Genomic DNA, 23,514 nt, shown 5'->3' with positions numbered 1-23,514 from the left:
AAAGTATAAAGTCCCTCAACGTTCAGCAGTATAACATGAGAAACCGCTGTTAACCTACCCTAGATACAGGGGAACGAGCTGCTCAGAACACTCCATGCAGAGGCCCACATCCTCTCATTTTATAGATCTGCATATTCGCCAGATCTTTGTTACACAATATAATGGGGCATTTTTATTGAAATGACATCAAATTTAAAATTTGAGAACGAAAAACCTTAAACACAGCACCAGCCACTCTTCCAACTTGTTTTAGTTTATTTGTATATAATTTTGAAAGCTGCAAATGTCCATGTTGATCATGGCACCAAAGAAATTTAGATGCAAGTGACAGTTTAAACTATTCATAACTCAACAAGTTCACTGTATTTTTGTTCTTCTTTGATCTTGCAGTAACTGTTTTAGGAAGGTTAGGCCAAGAAAGTTTACCCAATGACCTTTCTGGCTGAGCAGGCCTCTTGGACTCAGATATTTCTAATCTAACCCTGTTCATCATATTGGCATTCTCAGATTTTCAGCAATTTCCTAAAACCCTAATTATTGTTCAATGCAAGAGCACATTCCTAATTTCAAAAATACACAACATACAGCCTGCTTTTAATAAAAGGCCCTCAATGCTGGCAAAACTGACACTGCTTAGAACAGATTTAAACAGATTCATTCTGTTGGTACCCTGGAAATCCTACCAATCTCCCTAACCTTCTCCCTTTTAGGTTTAATGCATTTGTATTTTAACAATCAAATCATGGTTTTATGCACACCAAATGGCAGGTTAATGAATGGTAAAAGAGGAAAGATTAGACTGTGTTTTATGAAATCACTGGCTTATAGGATTTAATTCTCAAAATGATTAGGCAGTTGTGTAAGTATATTCTGAAAAAAGTTTTTCACTGCCAGAATACAGGACAGTAGGATGTGTGTGTGAGACAACTTTCTTTCCTCATTTTCACTCCCACACACAAAGGAGAGCAACACTCTCTACAACAGTCATAGCACAATGGAATGAGATTTGTTCCTTCTTTCCAAATTTAAAATTAAGTCTCAACAGATATTGGTCCCAGTGATAATCTCTCTCTTTTAATTTGGGAAGGCTGAGAAGGATGTTATGCTCAAATCAAGTCTCAATGACTGCACTAGTGCTATTTTTATAGGGTTAAGATGAGGAGAAGCAACAATGAAAGGTTGTCAAAATTATGAATTTATAAAATGTGGACGTTCTACATAGAGGTGCCAAAAAATCAGTCACTGATAAAATTGACAAAGTTGGATTTGTCAGAAGAGGACACTCACATGAGTGTCATCAGCATCATTTAAAGTTCAACTATTTGTAGCAGTCAGAACTAATGTCCCATGTGAACACTCAGAGCTGTTCGAAGACTTTTGGAAAGTGTATACCAAAGATTCCAGACAATTCATCAACTACAGTATGAAATCAGGTTTGATGTCCTGACAGTTTTGATTTGATATTTTAATATGAAGTCTTAGATTATTCCTACATGAGCAAAGAAAGGCCAAAATGTTACTCAGAAGCTGGCAATGCAAGGTAGAAGATTTTTTAAAAGACAAAATTCACTGACCACGTCGATCAAAAACAGACCCATCTCACTTTAACAGGGGATTTGTGCCTCTGAACAGAAATGTTTGGCAATACCTCAGATAGCTTAGCTACCAGTTCCATTCAGTCCTCATTAATTGATCAGCTGCTTTGGCTTTCCAGTACTACATTTGGGAAAGTATCTCTTAGTTCAACAGACATTACAAAACAAGAAATGCAGCCCAGGTTGCAATGTATATAACTACCAACCTCTCCATCCATTCCCAAATATATTTATTTATTTCCGATTTATATCCTGCCTTTTTCCTATAAAGGGCTCAAGGCAGCTTACATCATCTCTCCTCCTGCATCTTATCCCCACAACAACCACCCTGTGAGGTAGGTTGGGCTGAGAGTCTGTGACTGGCCCAAGGTCACCCAGTTGGTTCCATGGCTGAGCGGGGACTAGAACCCAGATCCTCTGAGTCCCAGTCCCACGCTCTTAAACACTACGCCACACTGGCTCTCAAATATATCCTGTTTGAATGGAAACTGGGGAGAATGTTTCCTTGCCCTCCACCCACGCAGAGTGCAAATATACACACCAGGACATGCTACAGAAATGGGGAAGGGAACAACCTGCACTTACTAATATGCATCACAATAGCAGAAGGAAAGATTGCCACCTCTTTAGAAGCATGGCAACAACATCTCAAGTAGCTCACTGGACACATCCATTTTTACCTGGCAAGAACTTTAGAGCCTGGAGCATTTGTCTTTCCTGGGAGAAGTCCACCATCAAGTGTGTCATGTTGTCACTCACTTTGGGTTTCAAAGACAGGCGGAATGCTGGAGCCATTGTGACTCTAAAGGGCAAAAATTAGGGGGAAGAATTCTTCAGATCTCCAACAGTCTATGGCCATGCTCTTGAACATACAATGTCCATTTCTTATCCACTGATTCATAGTATGCAACTTGGCTACAGCATTTGTTTTAATTCAAATGTGAACCTAAAACCATGGTGCATGACAAGTAGGGAAACATACCTTATTAGTCACTCTTGTGGCAATCTAAGGGCTATCAAGTGAGCTTTTAGAAACCAATAAACTTACAGTGCACTTATCCCTCATGCAGGAATGAATATGGCCACACTTCCCACATATCAAGCCAATTGGCCAGTTAGCATAAGAAAAAAAAAATCAATCAACTATTCATTCTGAGAACGTAAGAACTGAAGCCCTGCAAATGAAGTTTCAGATCTTTGTACTTGTCTGGTATTCTGGAAGATCAGAAAATCTAGGAAATAGTATTTTTAAGATTTGCAATCACAACTTTCTTGTTCCTAGTTGTAAACTCCTAATCCTCTTTGGTCATAGCTTACGGACTACCTATTGTACTACCCAAAATTCAAACATTTGCACTTGCATCACTATCAGGCTAATCCATATCAGGAGAATCCATTCCTTGCTTCATAGTAAGAGTCTGTATTTCTTGCTTACAAATGAACCTTGCAGGACAGTAACAGCTGGACCCTAAAATCACGCAAGAGTTCCATCCATGCAAAGTGTGTTCCTACTGCCTGCTGCTGGAAGAGAGGGCAGAAATTTTACCAGTTCTGCCTTCTCCCAAAAATCCAATCTCTGGAGAACAGAGAACCGTTTAAACAGTGCAGGAGGTGGTACAGAGAACAGGCAAAATGTGAACCCCTCCCCACTGGCAAGAATTGCTGCTTGATCAAAAGCCCTTTGGTTCACTTAAGGGAACTTTAGGAGCTAGCCCTAAAACTCTCACTGAATTCTAGGAAGGTAGGTACTTTGGGTTTTGGGGGGGGGTTGGTGGGGGGCAGAGGGGGAAAAAACAGAGAACATTTTCACAAGTTACTACTTCAGGGAGGAATTGGACACTATATGAAATGAGATTTCTGTTCCAACTCATGACAAAAAAAATTAAATCTAAGAAGTTACCCAGTCAGTCTCAAAATCTAAAATCGAAAAATTATGCCAAACAATGAAGCTGACAGGGGAGCAAATGACTTTAAAATAAGAAAATGCAGAGACCTATACTACACCCAGGCCTTTCTTCAGGTTGACTACTGTTGGCAATAAAAGCAAAGGAGATCCCTTTTGGGGCTCAGGCTGAGAACTCTTTCTCAGACATCCTACTCTGGTAAGGCTAGCTTCCACAGGTCCTTTCTTCAGCAATTACCTCTTGACCCTGCCCCATGCTAGGCCTGGAACACATACTTCAGAAAACACCCAAAGGAAACAGAACAGCCTCTTAGTGTCCGGAGTTCTTCATCTTATATATTCTAGAGGCATAATCAAGCTTCTCCATACTAGGTTTCCCAGACTCCGATGTAAGGAGGCACGCGGCATCCCAATGCAGACCTCAGCTTGCCCCAGTGATCCTGTAAGAGACCACATTGATCTCACAGACCACTAGGAGGGCTCTTTCAGCAGCAGTCCACTGGTGACGAGTGTCTGATCTACCTGGGCCCTTGCCACTCAAAGCTGCTTTTTCATACAGGAAGCCATATATGAGCAAAGTTTAAATACACAGGAGTTGGAACTGCAGGGCTGCTTCCTTCTAATAAAGCAGTACATTATGTTTGTTCTAGAAGTATGGCTATGCACCTTAGATGGCTACTGTCTAAGTCTCGCTACTACCTGCCTGAATTCAAGCATAAATCATACGTATGGCAGAGAAACCTGAAACAGACCAACAGGTTCTTATGTGTAGCCTGGTTTGCTCTGTGCTCACTTTGACGAGGTAAGCCTGTATCAGGTTAAGCACCACATGGGAAATTGGAGACTTCTGCACTCAGAGTGTGCTGGAGTGCATATATACAGAGTTCTCTCTTCCTTTATGTGAGTACTTCTCATCTATTCTGGAATACAGAGTTTCGGAACAGATGTACAAGTGCCCTTTTTTCAGATTTTTCTCACCGTCAGGTCATTTTGAGCAAGAAAGTGTGCAATACATTTCAGTCTTTTGTTTGTGTAGAAGAAACCAACAACTTCTGATACCACCACCGGTGAGGCTTAATGTTATATAAGACAAATATATTTAACCACTTACCAGAGGTTCCTATACAACTGTCAAACCACATGTAGAGCCTTCCCCAACCATATAAAGTACACACATTTTCTTGGTCACTGAATGACAGTTCACACACATCACAAGCAGGAGGAAATATGAACCCAAACTGAGTAATGTCTTATTACCATGCAAAACTCATTTTTGTCTTTTGGTTACATAAATCTTGATTAAAAACAGCATACTCCCTTAGTACTGGAATATACTTAACTCCAATTAAGAAAAATGAGCAACAGAATCAAAGAAGTTTGTACTGTACCTATCCTTGATCTGTCTGGCAGCCTTGAGGTGCATCAGGAAGAAGAGAGAGAAGGTAGTTAATGGTTTCATGCAAATTTCATCTGCAGTAACATGCAAGAAAATTAGAGTATCAATTTCAGATGTGAACCAGAATTTTATCTTAAGATGTGCCTCACAAGCCATTGTTAATTCAAAGTTATTAGGCATTCAATGCTAAGCAAACACAGCCATTTCAACAAGCCATCTACAAATCCCACATTATGTCATCAAGTCTCTGTACTAACATTAACAATAAGCAGTCCCACCTAGGAATATGCAAGTGAAATTTGATGTTTTGTACAGTGTGAAAGCTATTAGGTAGTGAGATTATGTTTGACTGGTGCCAGAGCTGAGCCATCCTCTCTCCTGCTGCCCCCCGGCAGTATCACTCTGTATTTATCAGACAGTTTTCTTTTCCACAGAAGTCCTTCAGCAAAATAGTTTTCAAACAGAGGGAATCTTACCTCACCCCTTAGCTTTGGAATGAACATAGTGTTATAGGTTGCAAGAGACCAGGAAATGTTCAGAAATTCTTAAACCCAATGGGATTTTTAAAACAAGTTAGAAACCAGAATTGATTAAAAAAATGTTGGCATGACATGAAAACCCTATTTTAGTTATGTGACCCATGGTGAGTTTGTGGTATGTGCAGTTACCATTTTGAATATAAAACTCATACTCAGGAAGTGTCATGTTAAGGCAAACCCAGCAAGTAGTTTAAGTGACATAATATAACCATAAAACAAAGACCAGGTTCACGCATAATGCTAACTCATGGAATCAACCCATGGACCGCTGAATTTTGGCAGTTGTGTAGTCAGCCACATTAACAAATCATGATCCATCAACCATTAACCTCCCAGAAACAGAACCCATGGATGGATGTTGGGTTGTGAACCCTAGGTTGCTTAAACCATGGGTTGTCATGATGTGTGAGCTCAATGCCAGGTTGTTTTGCCAGGTGGAATGCAATAGTGATTAAAAATAAAACCCTCCTGGCTACTCTGTATATCAGTGGTGCAACACTGTAAAGATATTTGGGTACAAGGAGGAAGAAAGTGGAAGAGAAAGGAAACAACTTAGGGACTAAGAAAACAAATCACTGTTTGTTTGATCATCTGCCAGGTAAACCCTAATTAGGTCAACAAAACATGGCTTAGCAGTTATCTGCAAACCAGGTCAAAGAAACACAGCTATAAATTGTTTGCTAGGACTCTGAAGTCAGATATATAGCAAAAAGTTTCAGGAAGTCTGATCAACAAAAAACTACTGGAGGAGGTGATCTTACCTGGGGTCCCTTTTTAAACCTAACCTCTACAAAATTAATATAGATGACAGATGTGAATGCACAGTAATTATAACTGACATAATGTTCATTATTTTAAATAAAAATAAGATAATTATATCAACAAAATGAGTGAGGACTTGCCCATTGTCTTTCAGTGAACATGACAGTGATTCAGTTGCTTCTACTCTTGGTCATGTTCAAACCCAGCCCTCTGCTTCACAGAAGCCCAGTATGTTGAAAGCCTGAAAGCAAAGTTGTGCTCCTTTCTACTACAAGATTCTATATGAATTGTTGTTTAACATTGTCAAGCTTGTATAGTTTGCTTATTACGTAAATATTTAATAGTATGTGGATTAAAGAGGTTACTCAATGTATTTAGCTGGAAGGGAAAGTGATCTCCTGCAATAAACAAAGTATAATCTGCTACCTCAGCAGTTGGCTGTCTGTAGAGCTGCACTGTCTTTCATAACAAATGAACATCAGTCATTAATTTAAATAGATGCAATGCACATCAGAAGAGTAATAATTATACAAGGCATAAAAGGAATATGAAGTCCGCTTTCACAGCAAATATTGAACAAAATAAACAGGGATTGGGATTCGGCTTTCCTTGACTCACTCCTTTCCTTTGAACAGAGGCATTTTCAGAATTTCTTCTGACACAAAATACGAAATGGTCACCACTAGAATGAATTCACATGCTCTAAAAGCTAAGTAAGTGGCATTAGCTAGCAAGTATTATTTGCTGTGCGCAGCAAAGAACTTGTCAGTAAAAATGCTGAAAAAGTAACTTTAAAAAATGCACTCATGTATTTAAAAGTTTACAGATCAAAATTACTTTTGATCCATGACTATTTGACAAGTAAAAAAGGATGGAGTAACAAACAGAATGCAAGAATCTGGATTTGTTGTGAGGTTCAGTGAGGCAGACATAATCAAGGAACTGAAGCCTGGGAACCTGGATGATGTCCAGGGAAAACACTGTACCAGATGGAAGGGAACTATGATCTGGTAGAGAATAATATCAACTAAATGGATTTTTTTAAAAAATGAGGATGGACAAATCTGGGCTACCAGATGCTATGTGAAACAAAGAGGACACAAGGAACAAATTTAACTTCTCCATTCGTGCCTTGGTTTAATTGCTAAGAAAATACCCAAAGCAATTCCAAATGGACTAGTTAAAAGTGTCAATTCACAGATGAACTTTACAGCACTTTAAACACAGATCAGAACTAATTCAGATACCTGAAGACAAGTATTTTGGTCAATCCTTTAGAACTGCTTCAAGTGTAAGTTTTAAAGCATTACAGACTGCCCTTTACAGGAGCATACAGCTTCCTTTCCGACAAATATACCAAAAGTCTGGCAGGCAAGTACAACTAGCAGGGCTTGAATTTATTTTTAGTAAGACTGAGGCAGAAAGCACTAGAAAAACCCACAGGTGAAATCTACGTAATAGAAGAGTTGGGAATATTTTGTACCGCTGAGATAAACTAATGATCTAAAATAGATTACAATTTCTACTTTACTCCCAGCTTGCAGATTTTTCCATTCAGTAGTTCATTTATCACTCTATTTCTAGAAACCCAGCTAATGCTAATGACATCATTGCTTTGAGTGCAATACATATCATGCATGCATACTCTCTAAGTAGCTGCATAGCTGCCTACTAAAATTATGCAATGATGCTGCCTTATTTTATTTTAAATGCTCTTAGCCATTAAGATATTGGCTACTAACTTGGCACAGGCCAATTCAGATTCTGTAGGGTTTTTAAAAAAATCTTTAGATATTATATCTTGAGCTTGTATGAAAATTACTCTTGGTTACAAAACCAGTCATTAAACAATTCTGTTCTCCTCACACGTTTGAACAGTCCCACCAGAAACACTTAGAACTGGATCCAATACTGTCCCATCAGCCAGAGGAACAGATACCCAATTTGCTATGCAGTGTAGGGGAGGGAGGCTTCTGGAGCAGATCTGGGGTTCTTGTAGGAGGGGAAGTGCACAAGTCCATTCACGGAAAGCTGTTGTAACCTTTAGAATGTAGTTTATGACCCAAGAGATTTTGATCAGGTCCACATTTCTAAAATACTTGCACACAAGTGACATGAAGTTGCAGCTCATACAGAATGTGGCAGCTAGATTAACAACTGGGACCTCTAGGTCTAAACATATAGGACCAGTTCTGGCTCACCTGTTTTGCCTGCTTATATGTTTTTGGACCCAATTCAAGGCACTCATCTTAACCAATAAAGACTTAGAACTGCACCTCTCCCAACTGCAAACCAGTTGGACACTACACTCAACCTCTGGGGCCTTCCTCTGAGTGCCGACTAGGAGGGTGGCAACCGGGGGGGGGGGGCTTTCTCTGTGGTGGCCCTCCATCTTCAAATCAACCTCCCTGCTCCAGCCTTCTTTGTGCCAAAACTTGACAAAATTTCGGCATCAGGTTAAGACAGTGCTTTTATGGTAAGGCCTTTAAAAATCTGCTTGGTTATCCAGGAGCCTAAGGGGATTATCCCGTTTTTTTAAGCTATTTTGAATCCATTTTAATGTTGCTTTGTTTTTATGACTTTGTATTTTATTGTTTTGTTTTATGCATCCTTGTAAACTGCCCAGAGAATTTTGGCTATTGGGCAAAAAAGAAATTAAATGAAAGAAATAAACAGTACTGTGATGTAACAATTCTGTTTTTCCTGTTGATATTTGGCAAGTTTTATACCTTTGAAAATTCTTCAGAATCCTTTATGTCCAGTGACCGAGCAGCAAATTCTAGCAATTCTTCGGAGTTCTCCAGGGCATTATTACATTGGCTAAGCTGATTCTAGAGGAGGAATGCAAAAAGCCGTTCAGTATGCCAGGCTATACTAAAGTTTGTTAGAGAACAATATTTCTTCTCTCCCTGCTTCCAGAGTTTATGATTTACATAAAGATGGATGGCTGGTTCACCACTTAAAAGGAATAAGGTAGAAGCTGATGGAAAGACATCTCCCCAAGATCCTACAGAGCTGCTGCTAGTCAGAATAAACACTACACTTGATGGATAAGCTGCCTGACAGTTTCCTGTGTCATGTCTGCCATATCTTGTTACATAGTAGGATCTGTCCAAGCTGTTTTCATAAGGAAGTAACCTTCTTTATAACCTTTATAAACATATACTACACGTTCAGATCATCTGCAGAATGTAGGCTACCACTTATCCCCATAGGACTTTTCCTTTAAAAAACAATCATTTAATTCATCCAGTACCAATACTGGCTCAGATATTAAGCAAAGAAGGAGCTTGGATGCTGGCCAAACACCATTAGGGGGCTCTAACTAAGCTAGCACTTTTAAATCCACAGACTTTCCCATCTAATAAATTAATTAAGGCCAATAAACTGACGCTCTAGAAGACTGAACCTGCAGCTCAAAATGCAGCAGCAAGATTAATAAACTGAACCAGACAGTCCAAACATGCCAGACCAATTCTGGCCTACTTGCATTGACTGCTTATATGCATCCAAGCCCAATTCAAGGTGCTTATTTTAAACTATAGAGCCTTATGCAGCTTGGGACAGACTATCTGATGGACCAACTGCCTCTCCCAACCACAGTCTACCCAGACACGGCAATCAACATCTGATATCTTCCCCCAAGCACCACCTCCAAGGAAGGTTCACAAAGAAGCAGAAAGGGGCAGGACCTTCTCAGTGGCAGACCCCAACTGTGAAATGATCTCCCCCAATGTCTACCAAACACCAACTTTGTCATCCTTCTGACACCAGGTATAAACAGAACAAAACATTCTGGGTAAAGCTATAGGTAAGTATTAAATCCTTTGGTAGACTTTGCTTGAGGCAAAGCAGTCTAGGCAAATTTATAAATATTGAAGATTACTGAAGACATTTGCTGTTATAGTTGATAAAGACAAAGCAATATACTGTTTTGCTTAGTCAATTAGCAATTAGGTCCAGTAAAGATAGGACTTATTCCTGGGAAAAGTACAAAGTATAAGGCTAGAAAAGTGGCTTATAATGTCGAACTGCTGAGTTTTGGAATACCTTTTCCTAAGCTTTAAAATGTCCTATTTTTTCTCCTTTCCCTGTGTTGGCTATGGTTCAGCGGATGCCATTTGCTATCAAGTGACAGTTTTGTCATACGATATTAAAGCATCCAGGTCACTGTGCTCAGTACAACAATGCTCAATATTAACAAACAAGGTTTCCAGTATCTAAAAGCATCTTGCCTGCTCATAAGGCAGGGCCATTTTTCTTTGCTCACTGTATTTTATAGTCAGACCACCAGAAGTTAATACCTGCATTAATCCCTGAAGAGAATGATCTAATACTGTATCAGTATCCTTTCAAGCGGCATTTGTGCCTATGACTTAAGAGATACTGCATTATTTTGCAGCTTCAAGTACATGGGAGCTGTGCATTATACCAAAACTGGAAGTATAGTTAGGTCAGCCAAGTAAATCCATATACATTTACTACACGTTTTACTGGATCAAGAGGCTTAAGGCTGCAAAAGTGGCTTTTTCCCAAGAAGGGGGTGAAATGAGAGTACAGCAATCAGCAGTGGCCACTAACATGGCCAAGTAAACAAGAACAGTGACTCGATGCAGGGCTTGCAAGCAGTGCTCCACTGCTTAGCCACTAAAAGCACCCTTCCATTGTCCCAGTATGAGTCTTCAGAAACTGACAGGACCACCAAGGCATGTCAAACTTCATATTGTGGACATATGGAATATAGAGAACACAAGTTAAAACATGCACATGCCAGTTCTATGCGTTCATCTGCTGGGCACACTGAACTTTCAGTATGGAGGGGTACTGCATCCATGCTATCTGCTCCCAGCAAAGAAGATAGAGGCATCAAAAGTACTTACTTGACTTTGCTTCTGGAAAACCCAAGCATTAAAGCCACGTTTCTCTTACCATAAAAACCAACTGTACCCTTTAGACATTACTGAAACATTGCAAATGCTTGTTTTTTATCTCTAGGTATAAAACTTTCCAAGTGTCATGATTTCTACTGAGTCCTTCCTTCTGTAATTTATTATTTGGTAACTATCAGATAATTTCATAAAAATAAACAGGGCCTGCATCTGTCAGTATTATTATGCCAAGAGTGTGAAAATGAGACACCAGAAACTTGGCATGCATACTAAGGGAGTGTGTACCTAAAGGTTATTTGGTCTTTAATTTATATTTTACATTTGCTCAATGAGTTAGTGCAATGTACTGGTTAAGAGCACAGAGCTTGGAATCAGGAGATCAAGATTTTAGTCCCCACTAAACCATGAAACTCTTTAGGTGACTTTGGTCCAGTCAGACTTTCAGCTTAACCTACTAAACAGGGCTGTTCTTGTAAGGATAACACCAGGGGGTTGGACCTGATGGCCTTCATGGCCTCTTCCAGCTCTACTCTTCTATGATTCTATGAAAATGAAGAGGTTTCTTGCAAGAGGAAGAAAGGCAGGATATAAATGCAGTGCATACCCATGTGTGAACTTTGCAGTGCCACCTTCAATCTCTAGGTGGTAGACATCCCCAACCAGCACACACCTTTGCAGATGATAAAGTCTGAAGGGAAGGGGGAAGTGTTTCAGAGGGCAATTACATAGCTGCACCCTTCACCCTACTCTGAGGCAGCTCTCCCACTCAAGGAAATGAAAAGGCCTATAGAAGGACCAGTCGCATGACTTCATTCAGGCCAGGCAGGCACAGTGTGTCTAACTCTGACGACCTGTTTTCCAAACTTTGTCTGAAAGCTTCCCAGTACCAAAGGGCTATTCCAAGATGGCTGAAACTGGGCTCAATCACTAGTATTTTCATAACAGACGGAAGGGAAAATAGAGCAAGCAATTAAGCAACTCAGCATCAAGACGACTTCATGAAGGAAAATTAGAATTTGTAGAGATCCTAGAGCACAGCTGCCTGCCTGGGTAGAGTTACACCTGAACTCAGATCAAGTAAATGTGTACAAAAGATGGAGCCAATTAATTTAAGTACCAAACTTTTGGGCAACACTAGAAATGCAACTGCAACTAAGTTTCAATAAAAATGCCTTTCATAAATGAAATCTGAATTACCCAAGCTACCCAAGCCTGGTTTCCAATTCATTTAACTAACATGCCACAGGAACTTAAAATATATAAAGTAAACAGCAAAATGTGCAGTAAAGATCCTCAGTTATCTTACGTAATGTAATGTTATACAGGCAAGCTAATGTTTTTGCCTCCTTCAATACTACTTTTGCCTTCAAGGATAGCACTGTACTGACCAAGATAATTTGACTGATCATTAGCATACCTATATAAACAATATATACTCAAAACATATTCAGCACATTATATCTATCAGTATTAGCAATGGTCTTCATTTTGCAAGAGAAGCAAATTATCTATGTCTCAGTCTATCATGAAGTTAGAAGAGATTATGAGTCCAACACTGCAGCCCAGCAACCAAAACAAATCCTTGCTATCCACATGACCATGACAAGTTTTGCATGTAAGGCACACCAAGCCAAATGTCAATGTCAGAATTTGTAGAAACAAAAGCTGCAAGAGACCAATAAAGAAGCAGCATGCACAAAGGCACATTGATACCGCAATATCAATGCTTGAAGCACTAGAGGAATTCTGGAATGTGGCTGAAGGTTCTTGTGTGCCTATTTGCATGTCAACATTCTAGTACTCCTCATACCTTAAAGTACTACAGCAAGTAAAACTTAAGCATACTGGAAATGAAGTTTTCAGAAGTACTGAAAGTGTCTTTGCAAACTGTATCTGACTTCAGCTTATAGACTGTCAACTGTTTAAAGTTAGGGAAAAAGCAGCAAGGGACTTTGTTAAAAATGTTGTATGAGGCAAATGAATTAAGTCACAAAAATAAAATGTTTAAAGCTTGTTCTTTTGGAAGCAAGAAAGGCATTTTAAACACTTTGCAACTTTACTAATTTTGTTCTTTGTTTTTTCTAATGTTCTTCTGTACACATGGCCCTGCTCAGATTTTACTTTGCTAAGCAGTTACTGAACATGCAACAGAACAATTGGTCCACATAAAACTGTAGAAGTACAGTTTGAATAAAAGAAAAGTAGTTGAAACATCTGCATATACTTTGAAATACATGGTCATGTTTTCTTTCAGAAAGCTAACCTACACTTCACAGAAAGTTTGCATCACTGCCTACTTATGTAATTAATAAAATTTTTCCTACATTATAAAAACTTGAGATTTTTACAAGAAACATATATCCAATTACCTGAAGTTCTTGAGTTTTATGAGCTTGTTCTTGCTTGATACTCGTTGTCATGCTCTCTTTCATTTCATCGAGTATGGAGTATAAACCATCAAACTCCTCATCCAGCTCAGCAAGTACACTGGAAGAATTAGCCTGTAAACAGAGTTTAATTGTATATAAACTGTACTGCTGGCTTAATACATTTGCTTACTCATCACAAACTATAAACAAATGCAAGCATCACATTGCCATATTCTCATCACTGCAGCACACTGCATTTTTCCAACATAACTGTAAAATTGAGGATAACTGTAAAGAAAATCAGTATGTATGCAAAAAATCTGCCCTATTGCCTTAGTAAGCCTGACTCAAATACAACTTAGTGGCTCAGAAAGATCATTATTAACCCACCAAGATACAGTTTTCTTTTGTCTCAGGTATTTGTAAAGGTTTACAGAGAAACACAAAACAGAGGCATACAGAGTTTGCAGTTAGAGAATACTTTTAAAAATATGTTAATTTGCCTCACATATTTAGCAAATTTATACCTTGCCCTTTAAGGAGCTTCAGAAATGATATATGCACTTATCCCATTCTATTTTCACAAATTGTTCTGTTGGTAATCTAACAGAGCGAACTTCATGGCTGGGCAGGGATCTGAAACTCAGTTCAAAATCAACCTTTTGCCTACAGTAGTGAAGTAGCTAATACAAGAGTTTCTGATAATATATCCCACCTGTTTCAAAGCATACAGAGCAATAGCCAACTGAGTTCTACTGCTAGCAGTAATGATACTGCACTAGTATAAACACACACTTCCACAATGTAACTAGCATGATGGAGGGCAATAGGGAAAGGCAACACTTTGCTACTTCTGTAGCAAGCACAAATTGCAGTCAAATATTGGCTTCAGCTGGTGCAACATTACTAGCATTAGTGCTGGGGCACAGTTGTATATTACCACCAATTTAGAACTCAGACCCAAATCCACCAAAGCCTTACAGTCAACATATTTGGCATGTTTCTATATATTTATCACAGACTGCACCTGCTGCCAATAACATGGCCCATCTTCACTAACACATTACAGGTTGGAACAAGTTCTCTTTCTGCCTGAGGCAAAGGCCCACTACTACTGGCAGCCAAGCAATATTCACTTCTCTACCCAATATTCAAAACTTGGGTAGAGAAGCTGCCCCAAGTTTTGTAAGCCTTTGCCAAACTGAGATTCAGTGGAGACTTACTCCTATCCTTACAAGGCTCAGATCCTGTATGCTTATCTTTATCTTTGAATAAAATAATTTACACAAGTTTCACAACATACCTGTACACCTTTTAAAGTGTGGTTTAAAGCTTCGATGAAGTTTTGGATTTCATCATTTTTGTGAGCTAATGTGGAGATAATCCTCTGCAATGCTTCCTAGAATTAGAAAAAATAAATTCATTATATATCTATGTTCCTTTTTAATGAACATGAATGCTTTCTAGTAAGCCTTATTTGGTAAGCCATCCTTTGGTAAGATCTTTTTCTCGATTCTGTATGCTTTTATTATTTTTGCTGTAAAGAAGAGGCATGTAATCTCTACAGACACAAATTCACAGTTTTGAGAACTGTAAAACCAAGCAACTGTGATATCTCCTGGACAGAAAAAATGGCCCAATATTCTTCCAGAATCCTCTGGAAGAATATGATATTGTGAACTGATTAATGGAATTCATTTACCAAAAAATCTGAACACTGCATGAATATACAGCCACATGCTACATAATTAAAAAACAATTCTTATTTCATGATGAATAACCTCTGGACTATAATGTATCTTAAATAAAAATATCTTTAGATTTTCCTCAAAAAGTATTTTATTTAAAAAAATCTTATTTAAATAAAAAATCCAATTTAAATTTTTAAAAATCATTTTTTTAATAACTGATTTTTATCCACCATGCTCATCAGAGATCCATCCTCTCCCCCTCGCAACTGGCACAAGAACCACCACAAATGCTGGCCTCTGAAGTGAAGAACTTGACCACAGAGAGCAGCAAAAGTCTTCTCTTTGGGAGATGACTGGACAGGCCAGAATACAAGCTATCCCAGAGCCTCTGTCAATATCCTTTTCTGCCACTCCACATCAGCAAGACTAGATGGGCCAAAACAACAACAGCAACAGCTGTTAAAAATGCAGGATGGGAGGACAGGGCAATGCAGGCTACCCTTGCTGCTCCTCTCACCCTGCGCAGAATGATCATGAGCTCTCAGGTATGGGTGACTGTGCCCTTATTGGACATATAACATACTAAAGTCAAGCTGAACTGAGCAATACACACAGTATTAGGGAGAGCCAGAGTGGTGCAGTGGTTAAGAGCATGGGACTGGGACTCAGACGATCCGGGTTCGAGTCCCTGCTCAGCCATGGAGCCAACTGGGTGACTTTGGGCCGGTCACAGACTCTCAGCCCAACCTACCTCACAGGGTTGTTGTGGGGATAAGATGGAGGAGGAGAAATGATGTAAGCTGCCTTGAGCCCTTTGTAGGAAAAAGGCAGGATATAAATCCAAAAATAAAAAAAATAAAAAAATATTAACACAAACTTATATGAGCAAGCCTCAGCTCTCTTAACGTTAGATTAAGTCCCATATTTGGTGGTCCAATGGGAGGGCAGAATTAATACATGTTTACTCAACCTTTTGGCTCAACAATTATGCAAGAACAATCAAGATTTGTCACATCTTCAAGGATAAAACATACACATTTTGCTTATATTATCAATTCAGCATGTTATGAAATCACACAATTCCTACAATATGCCACTTAATAGGATTTGCTATACAAAGGAAAATATATCAGTACTTGTAAAAGGTTCACTGCAACCTGAACCTGAAGTTTCACCTCATTTGTATTTATATATCATGTTATTTCTGACTAATACATAGAATAATCTGAGACACAAAAAATTGTTTTGCAATTTTTTTTCAAGGAATGCTATTTTTCCATGGAAATGTTTCCATACCATACATGACTATCCATAGGCCCACTGACTGCAATCAAGCCCTTCAGTTGGACTAAATACAGGATATGAACTTCTCCAAGTTATTTTTCTAAGGCAAGCACTGACAAATACTAGTCCTCGGTTGTCCATATGGGGGGCGGGGGGAGGTTAAGGTATGACAGCCCTTTCCTGTGCACAATGCGGTTTGTTCTCAGCTGGTGTATTTGCTTCTATTGGTAGCATCCTTCAATAACAAACTGAAGGAAAAGTGAAACAAAGATTGTGATTACCATTTGTTTCAGTTAGCACATTGCCAACAAGCTGCACACAAGCAGTGTGCAACAGCATCTTCATGCCCAGTTCCCCAGCATGTGACCACAAACTCAGTGAAATAGTTGTTACAAATGTTCTCAACTGGAACCAATAAGCAGTGCAGAGAGTAAGAGAAGCTGATGGAGCTCTAATTATCCCAGCAAAAGCAGCGATAAGATATATCAATCCTCTTTGGGTATGCATCTTAAAACAATGTGTTCTTTCAGATGTAGTTATAAGGTTTATTTATATTTGACAAAGAATAAGGAAATATATGCTATTATCTTTATACTTTTACTGGTTTCCTTAACCCAGGAATTACCCAGAGATGGGCAGAATACATTACTTGCACAAAGGCCATTTCTGCTTTTAATTACCACCCAGGACTGCCCATTCCTGGGTTGTCTCATGACATATGAACTTGGAAACATTGAGTTTTCCATGAGTCAAACAACCCAGAGTTAAGTGTATAATAAATCAGGAGTTAATTCTGGATTGTGTAACCCATAAAAACCCAATTTCCAAGTTTACAAGTCATGAGACTAGTGGTACAGTTTTTTCCAATTATTTTGAATAGGAAACTTTCCTGCAAAAGGGTAATTTGCATAGGAAAAATCTCATTTGTATTAGCAAATTTTACAGTGTGAATCAAGAAACATTTCTTTTCAAATAAGACATCAGAAAAATTTCCATCTGGAAGAGTTTCCATCCCATATTAAGGAAACAACCCAAGGACTCTTAACTAAAAGCAGAAATGACTCACATGCTCTGCTTGTCCCTGTCTATTCCGGGGTTAAGGAACCCCAGGACTGCTGCTGTTACTTATGAATCAGTATTTACCATTTTTAAAGAAATAAGAACTTTGATTTAAGCAGCAGCAGCAGCAGCAGCCAAAAAATCTCCCTTTTAGCTACTCTGTGATATTCAACAAATCCTGGTGGTAAGCACATTGTGTCTTTACAGTCCATTAAATTTCAAACTGTGTACACTGTGCCTGAGCAGCGCTGAAGCTTGTAGCATTTTGACCACATTGCTTCAGTTTGGGCTGACACTCTACTTTTACAGTCAGCAGACCCTAGGTGCGTAGCATGTCTGGTGCCCTAGAGCTAAGCCTTAGATCCTATATATTCAACTGTCACTTTACATCAGAAGAGGTCTTCTTACCCATTTAGTCTTACCACATGGAAATCATTTTATAACCATGTTCAGAAAGGCAATAACTAATTTGAGGGCAAAGGTTTCCATGTGAAAGGCAGCTACTCCTAAAATATAAACATACCATGGTGTGTTATTTTTACTTACCAACCGTATCACTGTAAACAAAGTTGGAAAATGAAGCTTAAGTTAGACTAGAAGATACTTATTAAATGATGCCAAACATTTAAGCACAACTTCAATACTTTAAGAGTCTTGTTGCACATCACTGAAGCAGCTAAGCACAAAATGGGTATGTTATCTGTCATCTAAGCTACCAAGTTAGATTGTGCCATACACTTTTCAAGCACACTTATAATGCATCTCCCATATAGCGCACAACTCTTAGACTGATCCAATAATGCTTCACTAAATGGATTAGCATTGAAGTAGTATACTTTAATTCATTTTAAGAAGCAAAAGTTGGAACCTGAAAAAACCAGAAGTGGTTGAAAGAAGAGGAAGGAAGTCGTGCCAGTTAAAAGAAGTCTGTTAAAATTTACCAGAATCTGCCCAGCTCTTTTTTACAATTTTGTAGGAAAGCTGATATCATCAGCTGAAGGAGATCTGTTACTATTTATGGCTTATACTAATAAAAACTAAGAAGCCATACATCATGAAACATCAAATGCTTCATTAGTCTCTAGAAACAGCTGGAGGAAAACTGAGGTTCTTATGCCCATTACCTACACTACCTTTCTTTTTACACATAGAATTAAAGGTGATCCATAATTAAGATCTCTTAGAAAAGACCTGCTGAGTTTTGCTTAAAATTGGCATCCATTATTAGAATACAGAATAATTACTAATTCCATACAGCAATAACATTTAAGCAATGATGACATTAGGATCCGAACACATGACTTGATAAAACCATCAAGTCATGGTTTTATCTGTGCAATTCTTAATTTACATACTAGGATCAAGTGGCAGAATATTTCTTCTTACAGGCACACACATAACCTTGTTCAATTTTCTATATACTGAATTATTGATAAACTTCTCTTCAATGCTCTACCACCCTGTCCTACTTTATAAGGACAGCATAGTCATCGGCCTTAACAGGATTCAAAAGTATATATTCACTGGGATTCCTCACTATGGGACTCAGCTCTCTCAAAATCCACACTGCACAGGTACATATATTCATTTTCCCATAAAGCATCTCAGCCAAATTATACAAGACATGGTGGATACATCACTGAATCTCCAAACTTTCTTTTGATTAATTTGCAACACAGTCTATGTCCAGATAGGACTGTGGCATTAGGGAAAGTATAACTCTGCAGCTAATCTAACTCCAGCAAAGCAGCAATTTTTATTGTCTAAAAACAGAGGAAAGTGAAATATTGCAAAAGGAGATCCAAAAACCAAAGCTAAAAGCCAAAGTAGGGTAATATCCACAGGTATGAAATAGTAACATTTTAATTGGACCTAATATAGCTATTGGCCTACTGTGAGTTTTGGATTTTTTACATGGAGCCTCATGGCTATTTACATATTTTGCTCATTTGGAGAATACCATACAGGTAGCTTATTTATGTCTATAGTTTTCCCATTGTGTGTAAATAGATACATGATTGTCTTTCTTCATCCTACATTATCAGTTTTCTTCTGAGTCTGATGGAAGAAAGCCATCAGCTCTAAGATTTCTCTGCATAAACCATGCTGCTAATCAACTAACACAGCAAAAGCCTATTTCAGCACTTACTTGACAGATCTACTATAATCCATGGGAAATGTTATGCCATGGCCAGGAAGGCAATACTACCCCATACAAAAGCAATTCTCATTTGAGTTATGATGGCTGCTACTAGTTAAATATAATATCCAAAACTGGCAAATTCAGTATGTGGTACTTTTACTACTATGCACACATTACAATAATTAAACCATTACTCTTTTGGTAGCATAGTTATGACTAAGAAAAAAGAAAGAAAACAGCTGCATTTAGGTTAGTTTGTCTAAGTAAAGCCTCATAAAGCATTAACACTGGCTTCTTCAAGTGATGTTTGAATATTCACTGGGTCTGTTATAAAGGGATCCACATCTACTTTCCAACCCATGATGTCAGATGTCAATATTAGCCAGTTTACTAGAAGTACTGCTGACACATCAAATTGTTCCTCCCTCTATCTTACCTCCTTTCTTTACAGAAGAAGAGGCTAAATAAATCACCAGTACGTCTTTCACGGATCCCCTTCTATTCAATCTACCTTGCATACTCCTGTTTACATATTCCTATATTCATAGCAAACAGATGTGGGAATAAGGAGTTGTTATCATATTTTTTACAGCTGGCAAAATTAAAGTACTCAAGTGTTTTAAGATGTTGCAGAAATAGTTCTCAAAGACTTTGCTTGGGTTTTACATAGGCCCAAACAAGAATTTTGCCCACATTTGAGTTTAGACCACTTATCAGCACTGGGCTACAGACATTGACCAACACTGGGAGTTCAAGAATATCGTATTTGTCTTATTCAGAAGTAAACCTCACTTATTTTAGTCACATGTTCAAATACTGCTTTATAGACTGCATTCCCTATTACTTGTTTAAGTAAATTGCAAGGAAACATAATCAATATTATTGGGACAGAAAATAATGTAAGTACTTGGGAAGCCAAATAAAGTTCCATTAACTTTAGGACTATTAAGCGCTCCCCAACTACCAAAAAGCCTCTATAAAAAGGCAAGCCTTGAATATTTGTTAAGCTGCAAAGAATATTACTGATGTACCTCCTAGTTGCTGTTCCACCAAGGATCATCTTCTAAAGGTCTGTACTGAAGTTTAAACAATATTAGTCTAAACAAATATTAAACAGATTTCCTATTTAAATCATTATTTATGTATGCTTAATTTTCAAAGGACTGTAAGCATCTTGTTGGCCTTAATAAATAGGATAGTGTCTGAAGCCAAGCAGTTATTCTATGATTGATATGTAGCAAGATAAAAGACTTAGATTTTGAAATTTCTGATCAAATTTTATTTGAATGGCTTAATTTTTCTTGTGAGAGAATTAAAGTCTTGCAGCTTTGTTTTCTCTGTTTTTTAAGATAAAAGGAGCAGGGGACAAACAGGAGAGAAGAGGTGTTTGACAGAATAATTTACTTAGGAATCTCAGAGTGCTGGATGGAGCTTATTCCAAATAAGCTTGTATGAACATGTAGCTTTGGGTTGCAAGCCTAAATGTGTTTGTTTTTACTCACAAGTAAATCCCATTAGGTTCAGTGGAAGTTACTAAGCAAGTTGATGAGTGCAACCTAAGAATACATGCTCATGCACACTTATTAACTCACTGAGTATGACATAGGTAGCTGTCCCAGCTCATTACAACAGAAAGTAATCAATGTCCACCTTTATTAGTATCGAGTGATCAGACACAATGTGGTGAGAAGAAAGAACTGGAGGCATGAAAAGTGTTGCCATGAGTGATAAAAGAACACAGGTGCACAGCTTTTAAAAACATACAGCCTGAAAATGCACAGGATAGACGCCTCCACAATTCAGGATGGGGACAAAGATTGATTCCTGGTAGGAGGAAGCTGCAACCGCAGTAAAGAACCACCAACCTTTGGAACGCCGAACCCCGCCCCCCTTGAACTTGCACCGTGCACCTGCTGCGGAGCTTAAAGGCCACCATCCATGGATTAGTCCTCAAGGGTTCATGAGTCGGCCGTGATAGCGGTTGGGGGCTATGCATGGCCTCCTCCCCATAAGAGACTATCATGCACAGCTACACAATGCATATATTTTCTTCCCTCGCTCCCCCCCCCAAAGGGCGGCGGCGGCGGCAGGGGGGGCACTGGCGTTTGCACGACCGCTCCTAGGCTTTACACCGAACCAGACACTCTCGAGGGAAAGTCCTTCCTCTTTTACTGCGGCTGCCGACGCCGCCGACCAAAGAAAGGCCCGCTCCACACAGCGCCCCACTTCCCTGCCATGGACCTCCCCGCCTTTATCCCTCGGCCAGACCTGCGGAGCGAGAAAACCGCTTCCACACAGGAAGACACACACAACAGCGCCCGGCCCCGCTTACCTTCTGCGCCTCCATGCTGAAGCCGGCTCCAGGGAGGAGAGCAGGTGAGGGGCGGGCGAGGCGAGCCCTCTGAAGGGACCGCGACAAAAGGGGCGGAGGGAGCGCCGCGTCTGCTCCGCTCTCCCCACCTAACGGTTAAAGCTCTGCAAGCGCCGCGCCAGCCACCAAACAGCGGCCGACGAGGTAGAAAAGGAGGCGGCGGCGGCGAGCGCAGCAATGCCAGCGCGCGCCAGCTCAGCCCAGCCCAGCCCAGCCCCGCCCACAACTCAGCAGCGCCTCACCCCGATACGAGCATGCGCGGTGCAGCCCGAGCACCCAAAGTGAGACGGTGGGGAGGGTTACGGAGCATGCGTGGTCATGTTGCAGTGTGCCTGATTTCTGCCCTTGCTCTTTTCGTGCCGGTCTCTAGCCTTATAGCAAACCGGGAGGAAAGGGGCGAGACTGACGGACTGATTCAGTTTCCACCCTACTTGTCTCCTGAGACAACATTAAAAAGGTGGAGAGGGGGAAGTGTGCTACGCAACGGAATGCAACTGCCGCTTATTTATGCTGAGGAGTATATGAGCAATACTAAAGGAAGATACAGGAGCACTGCGGAACAAAGTTTTTAGTGCGTACTTTAAGCCAAGCTGGACGGCTGCAATGCGGAAAGGGTTTGCAGCTGAGTGCAGGGTTTGCCTTCACCAAATCCTACGGACTTTATTAATCTCAGCATGAGACTTCCTTGACTGTTCGTTTATTTAAAAAAAAGTTTCAATAAGGATCCGATTCACTAGGCTGTGTATTTATTTCTTCAAAATGTTTTTGAATGAGAGCAAGACTCATTAAATTATTTATTGAAAATAGCCTTTAATTGCCTTTCATGCTGCAAAGGCAGTATAAAAGGTTTGTAAACAACAAAGCATATGAAAACCACAATTTTTTGTGTTGTGCAGGAGACTAGGTGATGTCCGCTGAATGGCCCAATCTGATCCACAGGCATCCAGCAGTTGGTCTCTACTGCAAAGCATTCAAGATAAGCTTGCCAAGAAGATGCATTTTAAGAAGATGGTTACTCTAATATTCTGGACCAGAAATATGTGCCCATAAAGGCATGCGGACAGTTTTAGTAGTATATATTTATAACACCAAAAGCAAATACAAAAATAAAACTGGCATTATACATGAATTTCAACATGTGGTTCTAAATATAAAAATTCCTGTTGATCTCATCAAGTTAGGGGTTGTACTTGCTATTCTCAGTCTGAAAAATGTCTATACTCCACTATTTTCATTCCTTCATCAGTTTTAGACCCTTAGTGATGTTGGAAGACTTCTCCCTCCCTCAAGATTCTTCCACATCTGAGTTTCTTAAACCGTGGATGAAAGAATCTTGATTTTTGCATCAGCCTGTTCCCTGAAGTCCAGACTGCCGACATAAACCATTTGAAGGAATGGGAGTCAGTGCAGTCGGATTCCTTCCTCTTAGGAGTCTTGACCAGCAGTAGGTCTTCCCTTCTCCAGTGTGAAGGAAATCAGACATGGCTGCTCCAGGGACAGATCCTGCAGAAAG

The 23,514-nt window shown here is 39.5% G+C and overlaps 1 protein-coding gene across 4 annotated transcripts in view; it reads right to left on the bottom strand.

Moving 5' to 3' along the window:
* The window catches only part of FSD1L (fibronectin type III and SPRY domain containing 1 like), a 39,935-nt gene extending 17,753 nt beyond the window's left edge, over nucleotides 1-22,182 (bottom strand). For all 4 annotated transcript variants that reach the window (XM_044443885.1, XM_044443886.1, XM_044443887.1 and 1 more), the window contains exons 1-6: nucleotides 21,963-22,182; nucleotides 14,757-14,852; nucleotides 13,454-13,585; nucleotides 8,925-9,026; nucleotides 4,887-4,909; nucleotides 2,276-2,397 (exon numbers count right to left, since the gene is read on the bottom strand). In XM_044443885.1, the coding sequence (XP_044299820.1) occupies nucleotides 2,276-2,397; nucleotides 4,887-4,909; nucleotides 8,925-9,026; nucleotides 13,454-13,585; nucleotides 14,757-14,852; nucleotides 21,963-21,977 (490 nt within the window). In that variant the 5' untranslated portion in view covers nucleotides 21,978-22,182. The remainder of the gene's footprint in view (nucleotides 1-2,275; nucleotides 2,398-4,886; nucleotides 4,910-8,924; nucleotides 9,027-13,453; nucleotides 13,586-14,756; nucleotides 14,853-21,962) is intronic.
* Between the last annotated feature and the right edge of the window lie 1,332 nt (nucleotides 22,183-23,514).

Source organism: Varanus komodoensis, unplaced genomic scaffold (genome assembly GCF_004798865.1).
Source record: "Varanus komodoensis strain SLA01 unplaced genomic scaffold, ASM479886v1 scaffold43, whole genome shotgun sequence".
NCBI lineage: Eukaryota > Metazoa > Chordata > Lepidosauria > Squamata > Varanidae > Varanus > Varanus komodoensis.
This window is presented reverse-complemented; position numbering and strand designations above follow the sequence as displayed.